This window comes from Sander lucioperca, chromosome 9, assembly GCF_008315115.2.
Source record: "Sander lucioperca isolate FBNREF2018 chromosome 9, SLUC_FBN_1.2, whole genome shotgun sequence".
Classification (NCBI taxonomy): Eukaryota; Metazoa; Chordata; class Actinopteri; order Perciformes; family Percidae; genus Sander; species Sander lucioperca.
In genome coordinates, this window is record NC_050181.1 from 24,473,582 (window position 1) to 24,496,803 (window position 23,222).

Here is a 23,222-nt window from a genome sequence, read left to right on the forward strand (position 1 = left end):
CAAGATATTTGCCACAATTTAACAAAAACTCAAGTTCACACAGAATCTGTTGCAACAGTTTTTAAACATATTTGATTTTATAGTACTAACTTCCAAATGTGTTTCTTGTACATCGTAGTAGGCCCAATTATTACTGGAGCAAAACAGGAAGTCCGCACACTGACATCCTCGAGTAAAAAGGAGAGCTTAAATGTCACGCCCTCAAAGGTAAGCAACAGTTGCTGCGGTGGAGTTTTTCTGTTTCTCCCTTGAAGAACAATTCATTTGAATTTCATCAGAATCAGCAGACTATCAGCCAAACACTGGTGAGTACACTATCCCAACGAGCTCAAATCCATTTTATGACATAGAAATGTGTATTTTTCATTAAAAGCAACATGTACATCTTGGAACTATTAAAACAGGAAAAATCAAACCACAGTGACTTTTCCAACCTGCTTCCTGTTTCTCTGAAATTAGTAATTGAGTTTTTATACCACATATGCAGTTAAGATACTGAAAAACGGAAACAGCACCTTAACATAATTGACGATTAACTGAATGATGAACTGAAATCTCACCGAAAAAATCACTGCCTTTCTGACATTAAAGGGTAATTTGTTTTTATCTATTTTAGCATGCATTGGCGTCTTACTCCACAGCGCTGTAGAGGTAGGTCTGGCAATGTGAGACTAGTGTCTAATGTGAACAAGAATCTTTGAAGTTGGTCCAGTACAGTCTTGTATAAAGTACTTGAAAGCAATATTTGAGTGAAAGTACAAGTATTTTACCAGAAAGTGACTTTGGCAGAAGTTAAAGTCACCTTTTATTAGATTAGATTAAATTCAACTTTATTGTCATTGTGCAGTGTACAAGTACAAAGACAGCGAAATGCAGTTTGTGTTCAACCAGAAGAGCAAAAAAAAAAGCAGAAAGTGCAATGTGATATACAAAGTATAGACAGGTGGTGCACTTTATGTAGCATATTGTATTCTGTGTTCTTGTACTATATTGAATGTGAAACTATTTGTTGTCTTGCACGCCTACGCTTTTCTTGGCCAGGTCGCCATTGCAAATGAGAACCTGTTCTCAACGGCCTACCTGGTTAAATAAAGGTTAAAATATATATATATATATATATATATATATATATATTGCAGTGTTGTAAGAGCAGAATAAATATGGCTATGTAATATGAACAATGTCTGAACAACATGTACAGATATGTGCAATGTAGTAGCAGTAACATTATACTAATAGTAAGAATAATATATTTTAGATTTATTACGTGAGTAAAAGTCTTAAAGTATCTGATATTTACTGTACTTAAATATTAAAAGTAATTTTCTGATATTAAATGTACTTAATTATAAGAAGTAAAAGTAAAAAAAAACTTTGATTATGAACTTTATGGCCAAAGGTGTGTAACGTTATCTTCGTCACCACTGTCGTCGGGGTGGTCATCGTCTGTTACCATGGCAGCAGAGCCTGCACCAGGTGCTTCCATGACACTATCAGTCATTATGGTTTCTCCTCTTGTTCTTTAGTTTTGGCCTATGGTTGGTTTTTTTTGCCGCTTGCCAACAAACAGGCATTACGTCACCAACTGGAATGGAAAAAAGCAGGTTTGGTGAGTCATTGCTCCTAGATTGCAAGTTAATGCATGCCATTAACTTGCAATGTATACGAGCAATGACTCACCAAACCTGCTTTTTTTCCACTAACAAATATCTTCTGATTTTAGTTTGTGGTAACAAGTAACTAAGATGCTTAGGGGAAATGTAGTGGAGTAAAAGTGAGTTTCCGCAAATATAAATAACGAAGTAAAGTACAGATAGGCTACGTGTAAATACTACTTAAGGACAGTAACAAAGTATTTGTACTTCGTTACATTACAACACTGCTCCAGTATTGAGCGAGCGCTGTAATCGGCAGCCGCGAACCGGGCTGCAATGTAACCCTACAGGGCAATCATCGTCAATTTCCGTCTACTAATAGTTCTGTGTTTGTCACTGAAAGGCTCAGATTATTATTGTAAATGTCTGACATCATTATGGAAAGGATCCCTACAGAGACCTTATTGTTAAAGAGTGAAATCATTTTTGTCTTACGAGAAACGGCTCTGGAATCGGTATCGCCAATAGTTACCCATTTACCTCAAAAGGCTCTGAACATTGTTGTTGACTCAGCAGTTCCTTTCTGTTAAGGAAGCAGCAATAGTTATAGGTTGTGTTTAAAGCAGTATTGTAGCAGCCCCCAGAGGAAGGCATTGTTCAGGTTTTAATCCCGACAGCAGCAGCACAGCTGAATAATGAGCTGAAACTCACCATGAAGCAGAGGGGAGCTACAGATTCAGTTGATATTTTTCTGTGGATTAATCTCTAGCAGAGCGGCTTTAATGCTGAATCTAATTGTGTGGGTTGTTTGAAAGTGTGTAAATGAATATAAAACCAAATGAGTTAAAAGGGCAAATGAAAATGTAAGGGTGATTGGACATGATATTATCAAATATTTTCGTCAGAGAAGTGAACTAACAAGCCGTTGTTAATTTTGTCCAGTTCAGACTAGGGCTGGGCTATACATCGATATTATATCAACATCGATATATATGAGGCTATATCCTCTTAAAGGTGCCGTAGGTAGGATTGTGAAGATCCAGGACTTAGCCAAAAAATGTGAACATCGACAACTTCTCAGTCCCTCCCCCATTTCCGCTAAAGCCCTCCTCTAAGCCCCTCCACTCATAAGGGAGAATGAACGCGTGTGCATGAGCAGTGATTGACAAGCAGTTAGACACCCCCCCCACCCCCGGCCCTGATTGGTGCATCTGAACAGGGAGCGGTGGATTTTTGCAAATCCCACTACAGGCTGTAGGTGGAGCCAGAGGAGCTGGATTTTTTTAATGACCTGCTTCATGTAGTTCTACTGGAACATAGGGTCAGTTTCAGCAAATATGACAGAAAGTTAGTTTTATAAGTCTTACCTACTGCAACTTTAAATTCTGGATATCCTGATATGACACAAGTCTTTTCCTGGTTTTACAGGCTGCATTACAGCCATGGACTCTGATGCCAGTGGGACGATGGAGGTAGCGGCGCTCGGCCGGCCTTTCAGCCTCGGGATGTTGTACGACTGCCGCAAAGACTCACTCGTCCCAGGTGAGGACTCACACGTAAACATACTTAATGCATTACAACCAAATGTTCAGAAATGTAAGTCATATCAGCAGCAACATTTTCATCCCAGATCTTTTGACCAGTTTTGCTCCCTATTTATTAGTGACCAAGGCTATATCCAAGTCATGAAAGCCTTTCAAATTTAGTATTTTACTTTTTCTGGTTTAATGTAATAATAAAAAAAGGAGGGGATGCTAGACAGTTAGCAAGATATCAAGCCTATAGTGGATTCGGTATTCGGCCGAAACCCCAAAAATCTGGATTCGATGCATCCCTAATTTTAACATAACATTTCTGAAAACTTGTAAGGGACCGTTCGGTATTTATGGAATGGACCACCGGAGGAAAATAGGGGAGGGTCATGTCTTTTTATTCTTTGTTGATGGGTCATCCAATTTTTTTAGTCTAGGGGGGAGGGTCACCCAACTTTTGTATTCATGACAAGAGCAAAATTTCAAAGTTGCTTGTTTGGTGCATATTTATTCATGGAGCTCCATGTAGCTCTCTCGGTCTCGGCTCCTATCACTAGCAGATGGGTTCCTCCCTGTTTAGTCAGCCAGACCTGTAGCTTAGAGACCGTGGGATTACCCAAACTGAATAAATCCCGCTCGCACATATAAACACAAAACTGCTAGCTCAATCGTGTTGTAACTAAGACATCTGCTGAATAATAATTTTATTCATTAGCATGATTGCCGTACTGTTTAGTTCAAAAACATCCAAAACACCGTACGAAAACGTATCTGACCAGACACAAGCTTTTATTTTGAAAAGCCGAAACTCGCGTCGCAGACAGCACCAGCCAGCGGGTGGTATATCCTTTCGGTCCCGGTGATTATTTGTGAAATTGTGCAAAGAACAGCCTTTTCAAGGCATTTGAGAAGGAAGGAGTGGTAGCATGCAAGCTCCCAAATTGACGCTCGTCTGAGAAAATGAGTTTTGGATAATATTCAGCTTCAGCAGCTTTACCTATATGCTAAAATATACAATGACTGAGGAAGCCTAGTGACGAGTCCATAGCAACCAGTGTTGAACTACCCAGTGTGTTTTGCTGAATGGTCTCAATGTTTTATTGTTTAATTTCATGTGAATACTAGTTTACTAGAGGAGTAACTTAGTATTTGAAGTAATGCAGTAAGTGTGCATTTAGTTTCCATGCTTATTGTGTTTCCACAACCTCAGTGAGTAAATCTACTGAAATGGCCACCACACCATAACAGAGGAGTGGGATGCGTCAGATGAGAATGCAGAGGTTTAGTCACATATGTCATGGCTGTAAAAAAAACAATGGGAATCTGTAAATCTTTGCCAAGCACAAACCAGTACAATAAATTGCTGGGGGGGGGGTCATCCAAAATGTATTGCTGGTCAAGGGAGGGTCAGGTCTATTTTGACTAAAGGTCCCAAAACTCCTGAAATAAATAACAAACAGTCCCTAATGCAAAAATAAAACATATCAAACAAATGAAATGTAGTTTAAGCATCGTATCAGTCTTTTAGAACCTAACAACACCTCCAGTGTGGCTGGTTCTAAAAGCTGAACTTGATTTTTTATTTTTATTTTGCAGGAATGTCATTGTGGGACCGTGATGACTTGATAAGTCACATTGGAGAAAGGCGGCAGAACTATAATCACTCTGAGATAGTCGCATCTGAATCAATTGCAGATAAATCTTCAGCACTAAATGTTGAATCATCACTGAAGGCAAGTTTCTTGAGTGGACTGGTCAAGGTTGGAGGATCGGCCGAATACCTGAACAATAGTAAGACTTCCAAAAATCAGGCCAGAGTAACACTGAAGTACATGGCTACCACAAAGGTCCAGGAGCTGTCAATGAATCATCTTGGAAGAGACAATGTGAAGCATCCTTACGTCTTTGAAAAAGGATTAGCAACACACATAGTCACAGCTATTCTTTACGGAGCACAAGCCTTCTTTGTCTTTGACCGCGAGGTGTCTGAAAATGAAAATCATCAAGACATTCAGGGTAATTTGAAGGCGATGATTAAGAAGATTCCCAACATTGCGATAGAGGGTGAAGGTGTGCTTAAAATGAAAGACAAGGACAGAAAAAATGTTGAGAAATTCTCCTGCAGATTCTTTGGAGACTTTTCCCTTGAAAAGAATCCTGCGTCCTTTCAGGATGCAGTAGAAGTCTACCAAAACCTGCCAAAATTGTTGGGAGCCAACGGAGAAAATGCCGTACCACTGAAAGTCTGGCTGTTGCCACTGACAAGTCTAGATTCTTCTGCCGCTAAACTCGTACGTCAGCTAAGTATAAGAGGAGTTCAAGAATCACAGAGTGTCCTAGAGGACATGAGTGAGCTGGAAATTAGGTGCAATGATGCAATGAGATCCACCACTGTACAGCAGTTCCCACAGATTGGCAAAAAGATTAAAGCTTTTAAAGAGATGTGCTCCGAGTTCAAGCAGGAATTCCAACAAAACTTGGCAAAGAAACTCCCATCAATCTGAGGAGGAGGAGAGGAGGAGGCTGGGCTCACAGAGATCCTGAAGAAGAGACATTCTTCTCCTTTCAACAGCAAAAACCTGAACGAGTGGATGGACTGCAAAGAGGCAGAAATCTGCATCTTAAAGTCTTTCACCAACATGATGAAAAACACCAAGATCGTCTCATCTCTGAATCATCTGTACAAAGGGATTCAAAGTGCAGAGCACGCTGTGTGTTATGTTTTCACCTCACTGGGAAGTTCTGAACCGTACCTCTCCACTTTGTCAAACTACTTGAAACAAACACCCAAACCAGACGACCCTCAAGATGCACTTTCTCATGATGTAGAGAAGGAACAATGGTTCCTTTCAAGTGAAGTGCCAGATACAATGAGGGAAAAAGCAAAGCTCTTCAGTGACTTTGCAGAAGCCAACAAGAAGAACAAGAGCATTAAGTTCCTGACAGTGGGTTCACCAGATGAGACACAGAAAGGCTCTAGCATCTACCTTTATAAAGACGGCTTTTCAGTCAATAAGGACTTTGAGCCGCCTGCAAAGCCTGAAACAGTAACAGCGAGTGATATAAACCACAACAGCGTGACACTGAAGATTTCTCCACCCAGATTTGGAGCAGAGAACATCACCTCCTACTCTGTTGAGTACTGTGTCAGTGGAAAGTATAAATGGAAGCAAAAGACAGCATCCAAAGATGAAGAAGTCACAGTGAGCGATCTGAGTCCCAACACGGAGTATATGTTGAGATGCAGAGCGGTGACCTCAGTGGGTGTTGGGCCAGCCGGTGAAGTCAGTGGTTCCATTAAAACCTTACCTTGCAGCCCTCCTGGAAAACCTCAAGTTGAACCAAACTCAAGTGAGATATCAGTTAGCTGGGAGAAACCTGCAGAGCTTGGAAAAGATGTCCACATTTTCAGCTACATTGTAGAGTACACCAAAACGGACAACGGGATCAAAGAGGAAGATCTCCAATGGAACAAAATCATGGCAAGAACTAACAGGGCGATCATTTCAGGGCTTCAGTCAGAGACAGAATATGTTGTCCAGGTCAGATGTGATTGTGGTGTAGCTGGAAGAAGCAAAGAGAGCATCACCGTTAATGTCTGCACGACAAAGTTTACGCCTCTCGTCGAATTCCTCAAAAGCAATAGCAAAAGAATAAATACTGAATCGCCGTCGGTTTATAAACTGACTCTGACAGAAGACGATATGGACAAAGAAGATATGGACAAAGATGGATGCCGAAGATACAGTTTTGGCAAAGAAAGCACAAAGCAAAATCGCACAATTGTGCTTTTTGGTGCGAGCGGATCAGGAAAGTCCACTCTCATCAATGGAATGATCAACTACATGTTTGGTGTACAGTGGAAGGACAATTTCAGATTCAAACTGGTGGATGAGGATCAGTTGAAATCACAAGCTAAAAGCCAGGTCTCTAAACTCACGGTGTACAAAATCAACCACCAGGAGGGTTTTGAAAACGACTACTCACTGACCATTGTTGACACTCCACTCCTGGAAAGAGAGGGGGAGATCAGAGAACAGCTGCATCTGTTACATTCAGCTTTCTGTGAAATTGAGGCTGTGTGTTTCGTAGCTCCAGCTGGTTTAGCCCGACTCACCCCATCACAGAAATGCGTGTTTCATACTGTGCACTCAATCTTTGGCAAAGTTCTGGCAGAAAATATCCGGGTTCTGGTGACATTTGCAGACGGCCAGCAACCACCAGTTCTAGTGGCAATCAATGATTCAGGTGTCCCATGTCCTAAAACAAAAGACGGGCTGCCAATTCACTTCAAATTCAATAATTCCGCCTTGTTTGCAGACAAGTCATCTGCCGCAGACAGCAGTGTGGAAGATGACGACAGAGGCTTTGATCACATGTGTTGGAACATGGGGACCAAAGGCATGAAGAGATTCTTTGCTGCTCTGCACGTCACAGACACCAAAAGCTTGATAATGATGCAACATTACCTCAATATAGAACAATATACCATGACAGTGGATGAGTTTTTACAACGTTTAGTTGATGAGAATGCAGCACAACCAGATGAAATACTGAATTCCTGATTTAAGTAAAAGGAGGATAAAGAAAAAGGTACCTGAAAACCTTAGAGGCTAAGAGACCTGTTCAGTGACTCCGCCCACCAATAACTTGTTTTATTTTTGTTTTTTTCACATACAGGTTTGAATACATGTACTGTATAGTATATTTCCATGGCATTCTGTTAACGTTCATATTTTTTGACACTGGTTTTCAGCTTCCTGCTTATTTTGACATTTTATCTAATGAGTTTATTTTCCTGGAGATTTTTAAAACAAGAAGACAATCTGAATTATTTAAGTTCCTCCTGATGCTGTATTGGCCTACATTATATTGTCCTGTAAGGCTCCCACTGAAAAATGGAGAAATAATTTAAAAAACAATAGACTAGAAATAAATGTAATTATTCGGATATTCTGATGTGGTGCGTTCCAGAGCTCCTGAAAGTGTCAAATATTCAGACTGAGATGTTGGAGAGCTTCAGCGTAACTGTGCGAAACCTTCGCGAATCAGAAATCGGACCAAAGTAGCTTTTTTAAATTCCTTTTTTCATTGAGTAACGTTATTTCCGTCAAAAACACCTGTTTGGTCCATCCATCCATCTTCGTCCGCTTATCCGGTGTCGGGTCGCGGGGGGAGCAGCTCCAGCAGGGGACCCCAAACTTCCCCCGACTTCCACCTGTTTGGTAAATGGCTCAACTTGTGTTGACATGTAAGGCTGTGTTCACACTTGGCGTCTTTTTTGAAGCTGCCAGCGTCTGTTTTACATTAGAATCCTAGTGTGGAGTAAACCGTGTTTTAAAAAAAAGTCCTGAGCACTTTTTTAAACGCCAGCACCGACTTCTTTTTTTGTCTTTTTGAAGTTGAAAAAAACGCCCTACGTCAAGCATTTTTTTGACAGCCGACCAATGACAAGCGGAGTAGCAAGACCTGTCGTTTCCATAACAACACGGAAAAAATGGAGTCGGAGCACAGCGAGTTATACGGTATGGCCGCGTGCTTCCTGTACAGGGAACTCACTATTGGCGGTTTTCCATTACATGGTACCTGCTCAACTCGCCTCGACTCTACTCGCCTCGATGCACTGTGCGTCCGTTTTCCATTGCAGATTTTAGCACCGCAAAAGTAACGCCGCAGTAAACTGCCGTGACCTAACGCGACACACACACAGAACGTGGAAGGTGTGTTGTTGCCACAGCAAGAAGACACATTTAGTTTCAAAAGAAGCTGGAGGCAGCAAAAAAAAAAAACACAGCTGGCTAACTATTTAAAAATGGCGGGTTTGTTCAGGACACCCCCCGTCTGTCGCTTTCACGTCACCTTTTGGTATTGCCTCAGCTCACTTGGAACTAAAAAAAGTACCTGTTAGCAGGTACCAGGTATTTTTTTTCATAATGGAAAACCAAAAAAGGCGAGTAGAGTCGAGGCGAGTTGAGCAGGTACTATGTAATGGAAAAACAACATTTGTTTTATCTAACTTTAGCACCGCTCTCTCTCTCTGTTCTTTCTCTAGCTCGCTCCACCACTTTGTTTGATCTAACTTAGCATTAGCACGGCTCCGTGTTGTCTGTTGTCCTCTATCCGTGTCGCCTTCTTTACCTTCTAAAACTACATTTTCTCTTCCAGGACCTTTCAGGTCAGCCTGCTGACAACCACTTCAATCCATTCTACAGCAGCACTGCAAAGTAACTAAGTACATTTACTCAACTACTGTTCTCTAGTACAGTTTAGAGGTACTTGTACTTGAGTATTTTTAATTTAAGATTCAGATTTTAGAGGGAAATATTATATTAAAAACTAATTATTTAAGCCTATAAAATACAATGCAGGGTTAAAGATTAAACGTGGTTTTCCGCCTTTTGACTTTTAAATGTTTCTGAGTTATCAGTTCCACTAAAGACATATTTCATCTTTAAATTTCTCAAATATTTTCTTTTAAATAACTGGTTGAGGCCCAAACTAGCGCTTTCCTGTAATTCACCAAAACGGCAAATATAAATGTGTTTATCAGAAGTTAATTTCTTCTTCCCTTTCTCTCCCGTTAATCATCTCACGGCCCCCCAGATTTATCTGGTGACCCTTTGGAGGGCCCGACCCCTAGGATGGGAGCCTCTTGAATAACTTACTGTAAATAAAGTAGTTAAAAGTAGCTCCACTTTGAGCAGCTCCAACAGGAACATGCTGCTTGTCAAGGGTAGATGTAGATGAGTAGTCTTGAGCAGGTGTAAACACTCAGAATGAGTCGGAGATGAAGTTGAAGAGATGGGATTTTTATTATTTCATTCCCAATTAAGGCCACGGAGGCAAAATAGTGACACAAAATTTAACAAAATTATGGAAAGCAAAAAATATACTTTAAAAAAATAGAGTAAATTGACTTGGGAGTCAAAACAATCACAGAATATTAACAATTGTTCACTAATTGACCTTAAATCAAGTCATCACCCTGAGGACATCCCACAGACTCACGTCCTACTCCCTCAGGTGTTCTACAGCTCTCTCTCCAGAGCAAATACAACCGCTACTCTTTATAGCCTGAAGCCCCGCCCCTCAAATTGGAACATACCAACAATTCAATACAATGCAGGGGTGGTTCAGGTGAATAGACAATAAAGGCTCAAAACGGCCAAAATGAATACATCTATTAGACTAGAAATCTACCGAAGATTATTTACATGACTCACAAAAAACATTTCACCAAGCCACAAGATACCTTGACGGCTAATAAAATAATTACTTAAAAATTACGGTTCACTTCCTGTTACCCCGGAAGTCCCAACCTCATTTAAACCTGAGGATTGCGGCAAACTTTCCCCTACAACAAAGAGAGCACATGCTGGTAAGACGAAAGGTCCTGTTACCCTCTATTAGCTTTTAAACTCAATAAAGACACTAGTTAACCAAGACCTAAGTGTTGCGTGATTATTGTAACTGAACATGTTTGTGAAATAAACTGCATGGTTTTAAACAATAGAAAATGATGTATTGATGAATGTTGCTATAGCATTTAAATCACCGCAGAATTAGATGTTAAATATGTGCACAAGAAAACTACGGGATTATTGTGGAATTAGATGAATGAATTGCTATGCTTAACAGAATATATGAACCCAATATGATAAGTAACCGAACACGCTAACAAAACATATACCGGCTACATTTACACTCAGTCTTTGAGACAAAATAGATAGCGCATCGCTAGCGTGACGGCAGCCATGCGCCCCGTCACACTGCTCTTAAGGCTCTGACACACCAACCGCCGTCGGCATCCATTTCGGCCGATTTGACTTGTTGAATCGGCCAGTGGGCAGTCTGGCGCTCAAGCGAGCGTCTGGCAGGCGTAGCTCCTATGGCGCCATTTTGATGCTAACAAGCACTCACCCGCCGTTAGCATCCCATTGACTGCCATTCATTTTGACGTCACTTTGACAGAGAATAACTTTACATCTGAAGCGTTTAAAGACTTTATTTGTCCATTGTTTATTTCTAAAGAAACATGACAATGTATAAAAGGCTCCATTACCTTGTACCTCATGTTATGGCTCCGTAGCAGACGTTTTTATAAAAATAGGCTAACGATTGTGTCATAACCACACGACTTACTGTCGCATAGCAGAGGAATTACCGTATAGTACAGGAGAAGCTCGCAGGCAGTTTGGACTTACATTAGCTGTTTAAGTATAATTACTATTGTTAACTATCATTTTAGTGATCACTAATTAGCCTGTGTCTATGTTATCTCCTTACATATACCTACGCTCTCCGTCTCTGCTAGATTGGGAATGATTGAGATTTTTCTTGGCACAGCTACCAGAAGACTTCCAACTTTCAGACAGGTTGCTCACGTCACATCTACGTCGTCTCTCTCAGTTGGAGGCTGCGCAGTAACGCTCAGCCATCACCGGAAAAGTGCTTCTAATATCCTTCACTGGTCTCCGTCCAGAGCAACGGGATCTGTTGGTCCAGTTTATATACGTAACAGTGTGTTTTGCGTATATTCCAGCTAACTTTATTTTCTTAAGTGGTACTGTCTCAAAAGGGGAAACAGTATGTTCCATTTGTCGACAATGACAGGGGGGAGTGTGGATTTTACTACCTTCTTATAATGTTATAAAATGCAGTGATTGTGTTAGATTATCTTTGCCACTGTTGTTGAATTGTTTTCAGCCCAAAAAGAAAGCAGTAATGTTTCATGTACATTTATTTTCGTTTAGACATGTCGATAATTGTGATCAGCGAATCACCTGTGTATTGTGGTACATGCGCATGAGCGTCTCTCTCTCTCAGTCTGTTTCGGAAACTGAGAGAGACAGGTACGTTGGCAGAGTATTCCGCTTATAAATGTAATTCCAATGTTGATGCCCTATGCCATGACTATGTTCTGGAGGAGTAATGAGGGACAGATGTGGTGTGTAGGGCTGGAGTCTGTATTGTAATGTGTTTTGTACTTTTACTTAAGTACTGAGAGTCAGTACTTCCTCCACCACTGATAATGGTTGTCACTAACCCGATGTGAGTTGCGCATCGTCACTTTGCGACAATGACTTGTGAGGCTTGTTCAAGTTCTACAGATATAACGTTTGCCAGGTTATTCTTTGTGAGAAAACTACTACTATGCTTGTTTGTGGTCTTCATTTCTTTCCCCAGATACAAATAAAAAAAACAAACGTCATGGTCAATTTGACGCGTCAAGCAACAATAAAAATAGACCTAGCTACGTAACCAAGTTCCTTCACTGCTGGCTACAAGTTAGCAATCAAACACAACAAAGGCTGTCATTTGAATGGCGTTTTGAGCTAACGTTAGCAATCAAACAGTCATAGAGAGCTAAAACGTTTTTTGAAATGATTCCCATCTTCTGTTATTGTTTGTAATGAGAAAAGTGTATTACAAATTTCAGTATGACACAGGCGTGGATCATAGACAGTATATAAGAGTGGCCCAACAGATCCCGTGTCTCTGGACGGAGACCAGTGAAGGATATTAGAAGCACTTTTCCGGTGATGGCTGAGCGTTACTGCGCAGCCTCCAACTGAGAGAGACGACGTAGATGTGACGTGAGCAACCTGTCTGAAAGTTGGAAGTCTTCTGGTAGCTGTGCCAAGAGAAATCTCAATCATTCCCAATCTAGCAGAGACGGAGAGCGTAGGTATATGTAAGGAGATAACATAGGCACAGGCTAATTATTGATCACTAAAATGATAGTTAACATTAGTAATTAAACTTAAACAGCTAATGGAAGTCCAAACTGCCTGAGAGCTTCTCCTGTACTATACGGTAATTCCTCTACTATGAGACAGTAAGTTTCGTGGTTATGACCCAATCGTTAGCCTATTTTTATAAAAACGTCTGCTACGGAGCCATAACGTGAGGTACAAGGTAATGGAGCCTTTTATACATTGTCGTGTTTCTTTAGAAATAAACAATGGACAAATAGTCTTTAAACTCTTCAGATGTAAAGTTATTCGCTGTCAAAGTGATGTCAAAATGAATGGCAGTCAATGGGATGCTAACGGGGGGTGATCGCTTTGTAGCATTAAAATGGCGCCATAGGAGGTTCGCGGTCCGAGGAGAAGCTTACCCCCTTGGCGCGGATCCGGATCCCTTGGCGTTATGCTGTAAACCGTTTAAATCTGAGCATACGCAACTCACATCTGCACTCGACTCACATCGGGTAGAGACATCGGTTAATAGTATCAAACCAGTGAAAGTGCAGATAAAATCTCTGTGTGACTTCTCTTTGTGTAGTTAATGCAGCCAGTAATGGTCAAAGGTTGAACTTGACCAGGAGTGTCTTGTGTGTTGCTGGATAAGATGAGTTCTTGGTTTCACACGCAATTATTAAACACACTCTCCCCTGCAGAGATTATCATTTGTGTGCCGTATCGTCAGCACACTGTAGGAATTTCAACAGTCAGTTTTGGATTTTGATTTACAGAGAAAATAAGGCTATAAAGTGGCCTCTTGTGATGCACGTGTGCTCAGAGTACTCATCTCTAAAACCTTTAACACACATTCTAGGATTTCATCATTCAAATATGTAAGATTATTATGCAGAAATGTTATTTCATTTCAATTTAGTTTGATAACTTTATGTTGTCAGTCAACTGTTTTTGAACCAGTAGATAAAAATGTCTCGTTTTTTGAGGAAGAGTTGTATGTAGAGATGAATGGATCCATCACCAAAAACTTCAATATTTTCAGATGTGGAGCAGGTTTTAACGGAGTCCAGTAGTGTGTCTCAAATCGCGCACTTCCGTTAGTGTACTAACTGAAGTGCACTTCGTACACTATGTACTTACTTGCATAGTGCGTAAAATTTGACGGGGGAGTGTTGTCTCAAATCGCGCACTGCCTTATGTACTTACAGGAAATGACATCACAACATCTCAGTCCTCCTTCTTCTATGAAATTGTGAATTGTACCCAAGGCAGAGCATTCCCAACACTGTTGTCACTCGTGAAAAACACATTTCTGCTTTGTTCATCAAAATGAATGTGATTGTTGTTATTGTTGCTTGTTTTTGCCCTCTGTTTTATGCAACCGTAGACTTACCGGTATGATGATTTTCATACTTTTGCTCTTAATTCATTGTAAAAAACAACCCAAAATGGCCATTTTTAGTTATTTTAGCAAAATCTGAGCGATTCAAATGGTGTCCAACTGACATAAAGAACATACATAGAAAATAGTCATATTATATGTTTATATAAGGGTGTTTATTGCAATAGCTATTAATTACAGTGACAATACAAGAGTGAAAGCAGAGGCAACCCAATAGACATTTAAATATATCCCATTGTTCTATTCATTGCTGGCCCTGTACTTTGATGGGGAAAGTGATGTGATGGTGGACTTCAGACTCTCCAGGGGGATCCTTTAACGGTACATCCTCGGCACGGCGTGTGACCATGGCTGGGGACCCGTCATCGAGGCCCTTGTCTTCCTCTTTTGGCTCGCCAGCAGTACCTGTTATCGTGGTTTAGCCAGAGCCTTTGCTATGCCCCGGGCCACTGTGCACCGTGCTGTCCACCATACCAGCAGGGAAATCCTCTCTCTCCTCCCCCAGGTCGTTGGCCTTCCAGCAGAGGAGGACTTCCCTCAAGTTGGCAGCATTGACGGCCACGTCTGTGTCCCTAACGATTATATAAGTCAGGACACAAACAGCACTGTTAATACGTTATAACATAGCATACATTAACGTACTGTAACATTACTACTAACGCTCGCAGCTTAATGTATATCTACAAGATCACACATCTAACGCTAAAATCGTCTACAGTGAGGACGATAGTTTAACACAACAAACAACCGTATACCACAACACATGTAACATTAGCTAGGTTATAACTTATTTGCCAGTGGTTAAACCAAAGATTATAGACGTACCTGTAACTTCTTTGGTTAAACTGTGCCGCTGTTAGCTAGCTAAGGTTAGCTAAAGCTAGCTTGATAGCACATCAAATTACGGTACAAATTAACGTTATAATTCGCGGTACAAAAATCATCACCGACTCCAAAATTAACCAAATATACATAAACAGGTGGCTTATATGTTATACAAGTATAGCAAAAGACTAATGTTCAACTTACATTTGTAATACTCCGTGGGTCTCGCTGTCGCGTATTCGGCCGCCATTATCGAAAGTTTTTCACCTTTTGTTAGCTCCGCCCCTTCCGCTACGTAGCCAAGATGGTGACCGTTGAGTGTGGAAAGTGTCCATCGATCCACACTCAACTTTTTGACCGTTATGAGTGCACCATCCGGGTACTTGTAGTGCACTGCATTTACCACACTTCGACGAGTGACAGATTGAGTGTACTCAAATAGCTAGTATAAGTACAGAACCTCTGGAATGAATCACAGCTTTATAACCCCTCCCTTCTCTCCCTGCTCTGAAATACAGCGAGGTCTGCTCTGACCGTATTTCCTTGTTCCCTCCCCTTTAGATCTACAATTGTAAGATGGGCGTAACCACCGTGCTGAAGTGCAGGAGCTGACAGGCCCCATTCACGGCAGAAACACACGCTGTTTAGATCACAGCTCAAACGTGTAATTCTCAGGAAGTGAAACTCAGACAGGCTTTGTCATTCAGCAGTAAAATGGCGCAGAGAGGAGTTCAGCTGGACCGGGAAACTTTCTCTTGTTCGATCTGTCTGGATCTACTGAAGGATCCGGTGGCTATTCCCTGTGGACACAGCTACTGCATGAACTGTATTAAAGAGTTCTGGGATGAGAAGAAAATCCACAGCTGTCCTCAGTGTAGAGAGACTTTCACACCGAGGCCTGTCCTGCTGAAAAACACCATGTTATCAGTTTTAGTGGAGGAGCTGAAGAAGACTGGACTCCAAGCTGCTCCTGCTGATCACTGCTATGCTGGACCTGAAGATGTGGCCTGTGATGTCTGCACTGGGAGAAAACTGAAAGCCCTCAAGTCCTGTCTGGTGTGTCTGGTCTCTTACTGTGATCAACACCTTCAGCCTCACTATGAATTACCTATATTTAAAAAACACAAGCTGGTGGAGCCCTCCAAGAATCTCCAGGAGAACATCTGCTCTCGTCATGATGAGGTAATGAAGATGTTCTGCCGTACTGATCAGCAGTGTATCTGTTATCTCTGCTCTGTGGATGAACATAAAGGCCACGACACAGTCTCAGCTGCAGCAGAAAGGACTGAGAGGCAGAAAGAGCTCGAGGGGAGTCAACAAAACATCCAGCAGAGAATCCAGGACAGAGAGAAAGATGTGAAGCTGCTTCAACAGGAGGTGGAGGCTATTAATCACTCTGCTGATAAAGTAGTGGAGGACAGTGGGAAGATCTTCACTGAGCTGATCCGTCTCATGGAGAAAAGAAGCTCTGATGTGGAGCAGCAGGTCAGATCGCAGCAGGAAACTGAAGTGAGTCGAGTTAAAGAGCTTCAGGAGAAGCTGGAGCAGGAGATCACTGAGCTGAAGAGGAAAGACGCTGAGCTGAAGAAGATCTCAGACACAGAGGATCACAACCAGTTTCTACACAACTACTCCTCACTGTCACCACTCAGTGAAACTACAGACTCACCCAGCATCAATATCCGTCCTCTGAGCTACTTTGAGGATGTGACAGCGGCTGTGTCAGAAGCCAGAGATAAACTACAGGATGCTCTAAATGAGAAATGGACAAACATCTCCCTAGCTGTGACTGAAGCAGATGTTTTATTGTCAAATCCACGAGAGCCCAAGACCAGAGCTGACTTCCTAAAATATTCACGTGAAATAACACTGGATCCAAACACAGCTCACACACAGCTGTTATTATCTGAGGGGAACAGAAAAGGAACATTAATTTCACATCCACAGTCTTATCCTAGTCACGCAGACAGATTCTCTGTACCATTTCAGGTCCTGAGTAGAGAGAGTCTGACCGGACGTTGTTACTGGGAGGTGGAGTGGAGAGGGAATGGAGTTCATGTAGCGGTCGCATACAAGGATATCTGTGGAGTGGGGAGCTTGAATGAATTTGGACAAAATGAAAAGTCCTGGGTTTTAAAATGGAACAGAAAGAGTTATTACTTTAGGTACAACAAAGTCCAAACTCCCGTCCCAGGTCCTGTGTTCTCCAGAGTAGGAGTGTACCTGGATCACAGGGCAGGTACTCTGTCCTTCTACAGCGTCACTAAAACCATGACTCTCCTCCACAGAGTCCAGACCACATTCACTCAGCCGCTCTACGCTGGACTACAGCTTTATTATCAACATGGAGACACAGCTGAGTTCTGTAAACTCAAATAGACAGAAGTACTTTAAAGGTTAACTTCTGTGGTAAACCTGTGAGCTGTTATGCAGTGCAACTATGTATGATGTTTATTTTTGTCTTTTACATAGCTAGGATTCAAACAAGGTGATTGAGTGGAGGACGGTAATCTGTTAACATTGAACAGACGTCACTGATGGGATGTGTGAACAAACTGAAGGTTGACATGATGAATAAACAAACATGAACAAAGTATTTTCTTTTTGTCTTTATTCCAGAGTATCATACAAAGATGGAGAAAATGTAGGTAGGTAGTAACTGCCTCAGTTATACCCTCATATCAGTTTCACATTTTCAAAAATGAACACTGTAACTCACTTGTTGCTTTTTACAACCAACATTTTCCTTGTGCACAAGTCAATAAAGAGGATTTTTACACAGATTTAAACACTGTATGATTGATTTGGGTGTTTAGCATAGGTGTGAAAACGTTTTGTTGAGTCTTGATGCACATAAGACAGCAGATATTGAATAGATTATTATTCACGTGATGTAAATACAGTAAAACCCATGTTTCCCATGTGTCCTGAATGCAGCATCAGTGTTACAGTGTGGGACTCCTGTATGTAAACTAACACAGTGTGATATTACATCTGTTTAAATGTCTCTTTACTGATGTTTAAAGTTTGGGCCATGTCTTCCTGCAGTGTCTATCACATCAAGTGAACATAAGTATTCCACACCACAAGAGGGCGCCTTCATCCTGTTAACCAGGGATGTAATAGAGGCCCATTTTGTCACACATCAAGGTTACTGGTGGAAATGCTGCAAGTCATTATGAATTCATCTTTCAAGAGAAAGTGAAGAAAGCATTCCCTATCGTTTGATATTGGTTCTAACACTGATTGGTTTTATGAAGTTTGTGCATTTTTTTAGGCTATACTCTGCCCTGAAGACAGTAATCTCAAGTGTTTGACATTATCCTTTTGTTTTTTCTGTTTATCTGCTGTATTTGAATACCACACACACACACAAGCTGAAAAAAATCCTTTTGTGGCATTTATTTCAATCACCACACCATTTACAATACATACACTGACTGCGAATGATAAAATAACAGTAAGAACAGACACGACAGTTTTTAACGTGTGCAGAAATACTGTGAAAAACACATTCTAACGCTACTAACAAATCGTTTCTCATGGATGTGGACAACCTTTTGACAACATATCAGCGTCTTTTGTGCCATTCTTCAAAACAGTTCCTGGTCAGCTGCAGACAAAGGGGAACATCACGCTCCTTGCACTTCCACAGAGTGTTCACTTTCTTTCCCTTGTCTGTCCTGCACATAACACAGGTCCTGCGATCGGCAGACGCCACCTCGCTGGCGTCGGCGCCCGGTGCTGCCACGGGAACAGGCACATGCTCACTTGTTGTGTCCGATTGGACCGTCTCTGATTGGACAGTTGACACGCCACACAGCTGCGCAGTGAGCTCCTCCACGAAGGCCTTGTGGGTCATCGCTTCCTCTCGTCTCAGCGACGCCACTTCTTTGTGGAGGATGTACGCGTTCGTGGCAGCAATGTCCAAGAAGTGCAGGAACAGCTTCCGGTACCATTTCATGGACTTGTGCTGCGCCGTGTGGTACTTAATCAGTCGGTCCGACAGGTCGACGCCCTTCATGTTCCGATAGTACTCGGCGACAGGCGAGGCGTCCCCGACGACGGCTGCGTGGATGGTGGAGCAGACGGAGACCTCTTCTGCGTCCATCCACTTCACAAAAAGCAGAGGGCCGTCCCTAATCCACCTGTAAGATCCCTTGCTGGACTTCTCATCCAGCGCGTTGCGTGGACAGTCCTTCCTGTTGTCTCGGTACGTCCCACAAGCAGCAAAATGTTGTGCGTGCAAGTCCCTGAGGAGCTTTGGGCTTGTGTGAAAACTGTCCATGTACACGTGATACCCAGAGCCCAGGTAGGAGCGAGTCACGAGGGACGTTACAGAGGTATGTGAAAGTCCGACGTGTCTTCCCGTGTACACGGAAAAATCCACTGTGTAGCCGTTGCTCGAGTAGACGAGCGCGAACAACTTGAAGCCCCACTTCGATCGCTTTGCCTTCTTGACTGTTTTGGCCTCGGCCGTTATCATTCTTTCGTTCACCGCGAGGACCTTGTGAGGATGATAAAGGGCTTTGCAGGCGTTCCGAATGTCGTCCATGAGGGGCTTCACCTGGAACAGGCCGTCGTGTTCTGGTGTCCCTCGCTTTTTCCTGTTGTCTTGGTCCTTGTCAGGATCGCTCATGTGAACGTTCCCGGAAATGGTTGTGTATCTGCCCCTGGACATCACTGTTGACGGGAACGGAACAGAGAAAATGCATTTTTCCCGCCAGTAATCCCTGATTTGGTCCAGCTTTATTATCGCCATGTAAAAAGAGAGTCCAATGTCCTTGTAGAAATCGTCGATCCCAACATCAGTCCACTTGTATTTGTATCCTTTTGCGATATTCCTGGCAGCCTGTTTAGGTTCGATTACAATAAAATGCAGTTTTATGAAACCAGAAGTGCAAAAGAATGGTGTTATTTATACTAAAGTGATGTAAGTACCTGTTTGTTTGTGTTCTGACACAGTGTCCTGACAGTGGCCTCAGCGAAGAACAGCTTAAACAGGTCCAGAGGAGTGTATGTGTTTGTTGAACTCAGCTGGACTCCGGATGGTCGTGCAGGCCGAAACCGCGTCTTTGGTGGAGCCACATCGACGTCTTTCTCTGTCCTCCAGGCCAGAGCTGGCTGGGCTGCCTGTGAACTCTGACCGTTGCGTTGCCTTTTTGCTGGTGGCGTTATATTTCTGTAATTATAATAACAAAAGTAGGCTAATGAGTAAATGTAGCATATTTAGATAAAAACAGAAGAAGAGGAGGGGTGGGGGGGAGGAATCCTGTTCACTGTTTTCTGGCCCCTCACACCTCCACAACTCAGCTTTTACCAGAGTTTGTTGACTGGTGCGATAACTGCCACTTAGAACTGAACATCAGCAACGCCAAAGAAATGGCAGTGACATTTTTCCATCAAACAGAAAGATCAGGCTGCAGCAGTCACCTCCATCCCTGTCCGACCACCACTATTCACCCTCTGTGAGCAGCAGACCATGAGAACAACAGGAAAGCAGAATCGGTCAGTGTAACGCTTATCAGTTCAATTTTCTAAGCACAAATGGACATTTGGAAAAACAGAAATGGGTGCAAATATCCAATTTTTCATTTTTTTCCGCCTTGACAAATAAAAAAATTGGATCTTTAAACTGTTTTTCCAATTTTCTGTTTTTATTCAGAGGATCAGAAATTGAGAAAAATACAAAATTGCGTCTGGGCTCCAATTATTCAATACTGCGATGGTCTCTTCCTCGTTCCGCCTAGCTACACTCTGCCCCCCCCCACTCGAAACCATCAGTTGCACCTCTGACCCCAAAGTCTATCAGTTTGTTTTTTTTTGGTCCATATGCAGTTAATGACCTGCATATTCCGCAAAGTAGAGGAAGAGAATACCATCGCAGTATAGAATAATTGGAGCCCAGACGCAATTTTGTAATTTTCTCAATTTCTGAAGGTTCGGTGCCTTGCTCAACCCAACTCCCTACTGACTAGAGATGGCCCGATACCATTTTTTGCTTCCCGATACCGATTCTGATACCTGAACTTGCGTATCGGCCGATACCGAGTACTGATCTGATACCAGTATGTCATATATTTTATTATGTTTTAACAGCTGTATACTACTATCCCTGTATGGATGATATGATGTATAACAGCTGTATACTACTATCTCTGTATGGATGATATGATGTATAACAGCTGTATACTACTATCTCTGTATGATGATATGATGTATAACAGCTGTATACTACTATCTCTGTATGGATGATATGATGTATAACAGCTGTATACTACTATCCCTGTATAGATGATATGATGTATAACAGCTGTATACTACTATCCCTGTATGGATGATATGATGTATAACAGCTGTATACTACTATCCCTGTATGGATGTGATATGATTTCTATCTTTGTTGTCAGTCTGGCTCAGGTTAAACTCTTTGTGAAACATGAACTTTCTTTTATTCTGCAGTTTGACAGTCAGTTATAACGGAAAAAGAACATAAATAAACTACTTTAACGTAGATTTTCTTTAGGGCTTTATTACGTGGTATCGGATCGGTGCATAAACTCCAGTACTTCCCGATACCGATACCAGCGTTTTAGGCAGTATCGGAGCCGATACCGATACTGGTATCGGTATCGGGTTCGGACGAGCTGCTCAGACTATCCTCGGTGTCCAGAGTCTTCGGAGGCGCCTTCTGTTTTTTACTCCGGGTTGCCATCTTCCATAAACAGGCTTACTTTAAAACAAGCGAGTTCTGTTTCAAACTGCAGGACTTTTTTAATCACGTTTCCCGCTTCCCTGAATGCTACGCCAATAGAAACCGGAAGGAAGACTGGAATCGAATGTTATTATCATATCGTTACAATGTGAACAGTGAGGGGGCGTGTCCTCAGCGGCTCCAACTCTGCTCTCAGAAGTTTTCTTTTTGATAGATAGATAGATAGATAGATAGATAGATAGATAGATAGATAGATAGTTAGATAGATAGATAGATAGATAGATAGATAGATAGATAGATAGTTAGATAGATAGGTAGGTAGATAGATAGATAGATAGATAGATAGGTAGGTAGGTAGATAGATAGATAGATAGATAGATAGATAGATAGATAGATAGATAGGTAGGTAGGTAGGTAGGTAGGTAGGTAGATAGATAGATAGATAGGTAGGTAGATAGATAGATAGATAGATAGGTAGGTAAGTAGGTAGGTAGGTAGGTAGGTAGGTAGATAGATAGATAGATAGGTAGATAGATAGATAGATAGATAGGTAGGTAGGTAAGTAGGTAGGTAGGTAGGTAGGTAGGTAGGTAGGTAGATAGATAGGTAGGTAGGTAGGTAGATAGATAGATAGATAGATAGATAGATAGATAGATAGATAGATAGATAGATAGATAGATAGATAGATATTGATCCCAAGGGGAAATGTAAGAACCTAGTAGCTTAAAGACATCACACACAACATCCACATACATCATAAACAGGATGATAAAATAACTAATCCACATGAATACTATGGACAATAAAAAAAAGATGCTAAATAAGAAATCCACATGAATGTACTAAGGGATGTATAAGCATGAGAGGCTTGCAGTGACAGGACAGGGACTGACCCTGTGATTCAGTCTGCATGGTAAGGTGCTCTATGAGAGTGGGTGTCATGGTGGTAATGCAAATAAGTCCAATAGTGCTAATAGGATAAAGTCCAGAGACCAGCATTAAATATGGACAATATAAGAAAATAATGTAGACATAGTAATATAAAAACTATAGCAGTTCAAGGATAAAGAAAAAAAAAAAAAAGACAGCATTAAATATGGGTATTATAATCTCACTCATGCAGGCTAATTTTAAAAACACACATATTATTTGGCAGTGGCCACATCATAAAAAGGACATTATAAGATTTTTGTCAATATTTTTGTCACGATTGTATCGTTAAAACTCGAGGAGCTATTTATATAAATACAACTGGAGACAAGTCATCTTTATTTATAGGCTTATAGCACATTTAAAACAACAGAGGTTGACCCAAAGTGCTTTCCAGTCAAAGCAGAAGGTTTAAGATCCGCCTCAATACAGATAAACAACATTAAATAAATGAAAAGTGCAAGTAACTCTGCTGTGACTAATGTAAAAAGTTGTATGTTTTATCTATTTCAATTGTTTTAA

At 41.5% G+C, this 23,222-nt stretch overlaps 1 protein-coding gene and 1 pseudogene across 1 annotated transcript; both read left to right on the plus strand.

Annotated features, from left to right (window-relative positions):
• Window positions 1–199: 199 nt before the first annotated feature.
• On the plus strand, window positions 200–7,692 carry LOC116043952 (annotated as a pseudogene).
• An 8,003-nt stretch (window positions 7,693–15,695) lies between these two features.
• On the plus strand, window positions 15,696–17,548 carry LOC116043981 (tripartite motif-containing protein 16-like). Its single transcript, XM_031291036.2, has one exon. The coding sequence runs from the start codon at window positions 15,770–15,772 to the stop codon at window positions 17,432–17,434; it is 1,665 nt and encodes a 554-aa protein (XP_031146896.1). The 5' UTR covers window positions 15,696–15,769; the 3' UTR covers window positions 17,435–17,548.
• The last annotated feature ends 5,674 nt before the right edge of the window (window positions 17,549–23,222 follow it).

What these genes read in the sequence shown, in the direction of transcription:
- LOC116043981 (XM_031291036.2), top strand. Translation starts at nt 15,770, where the DNA reads ATGGCGCAGAGAGGAGTTCAGCTGGACCGGGAAACTTTCTCTTGTTCG.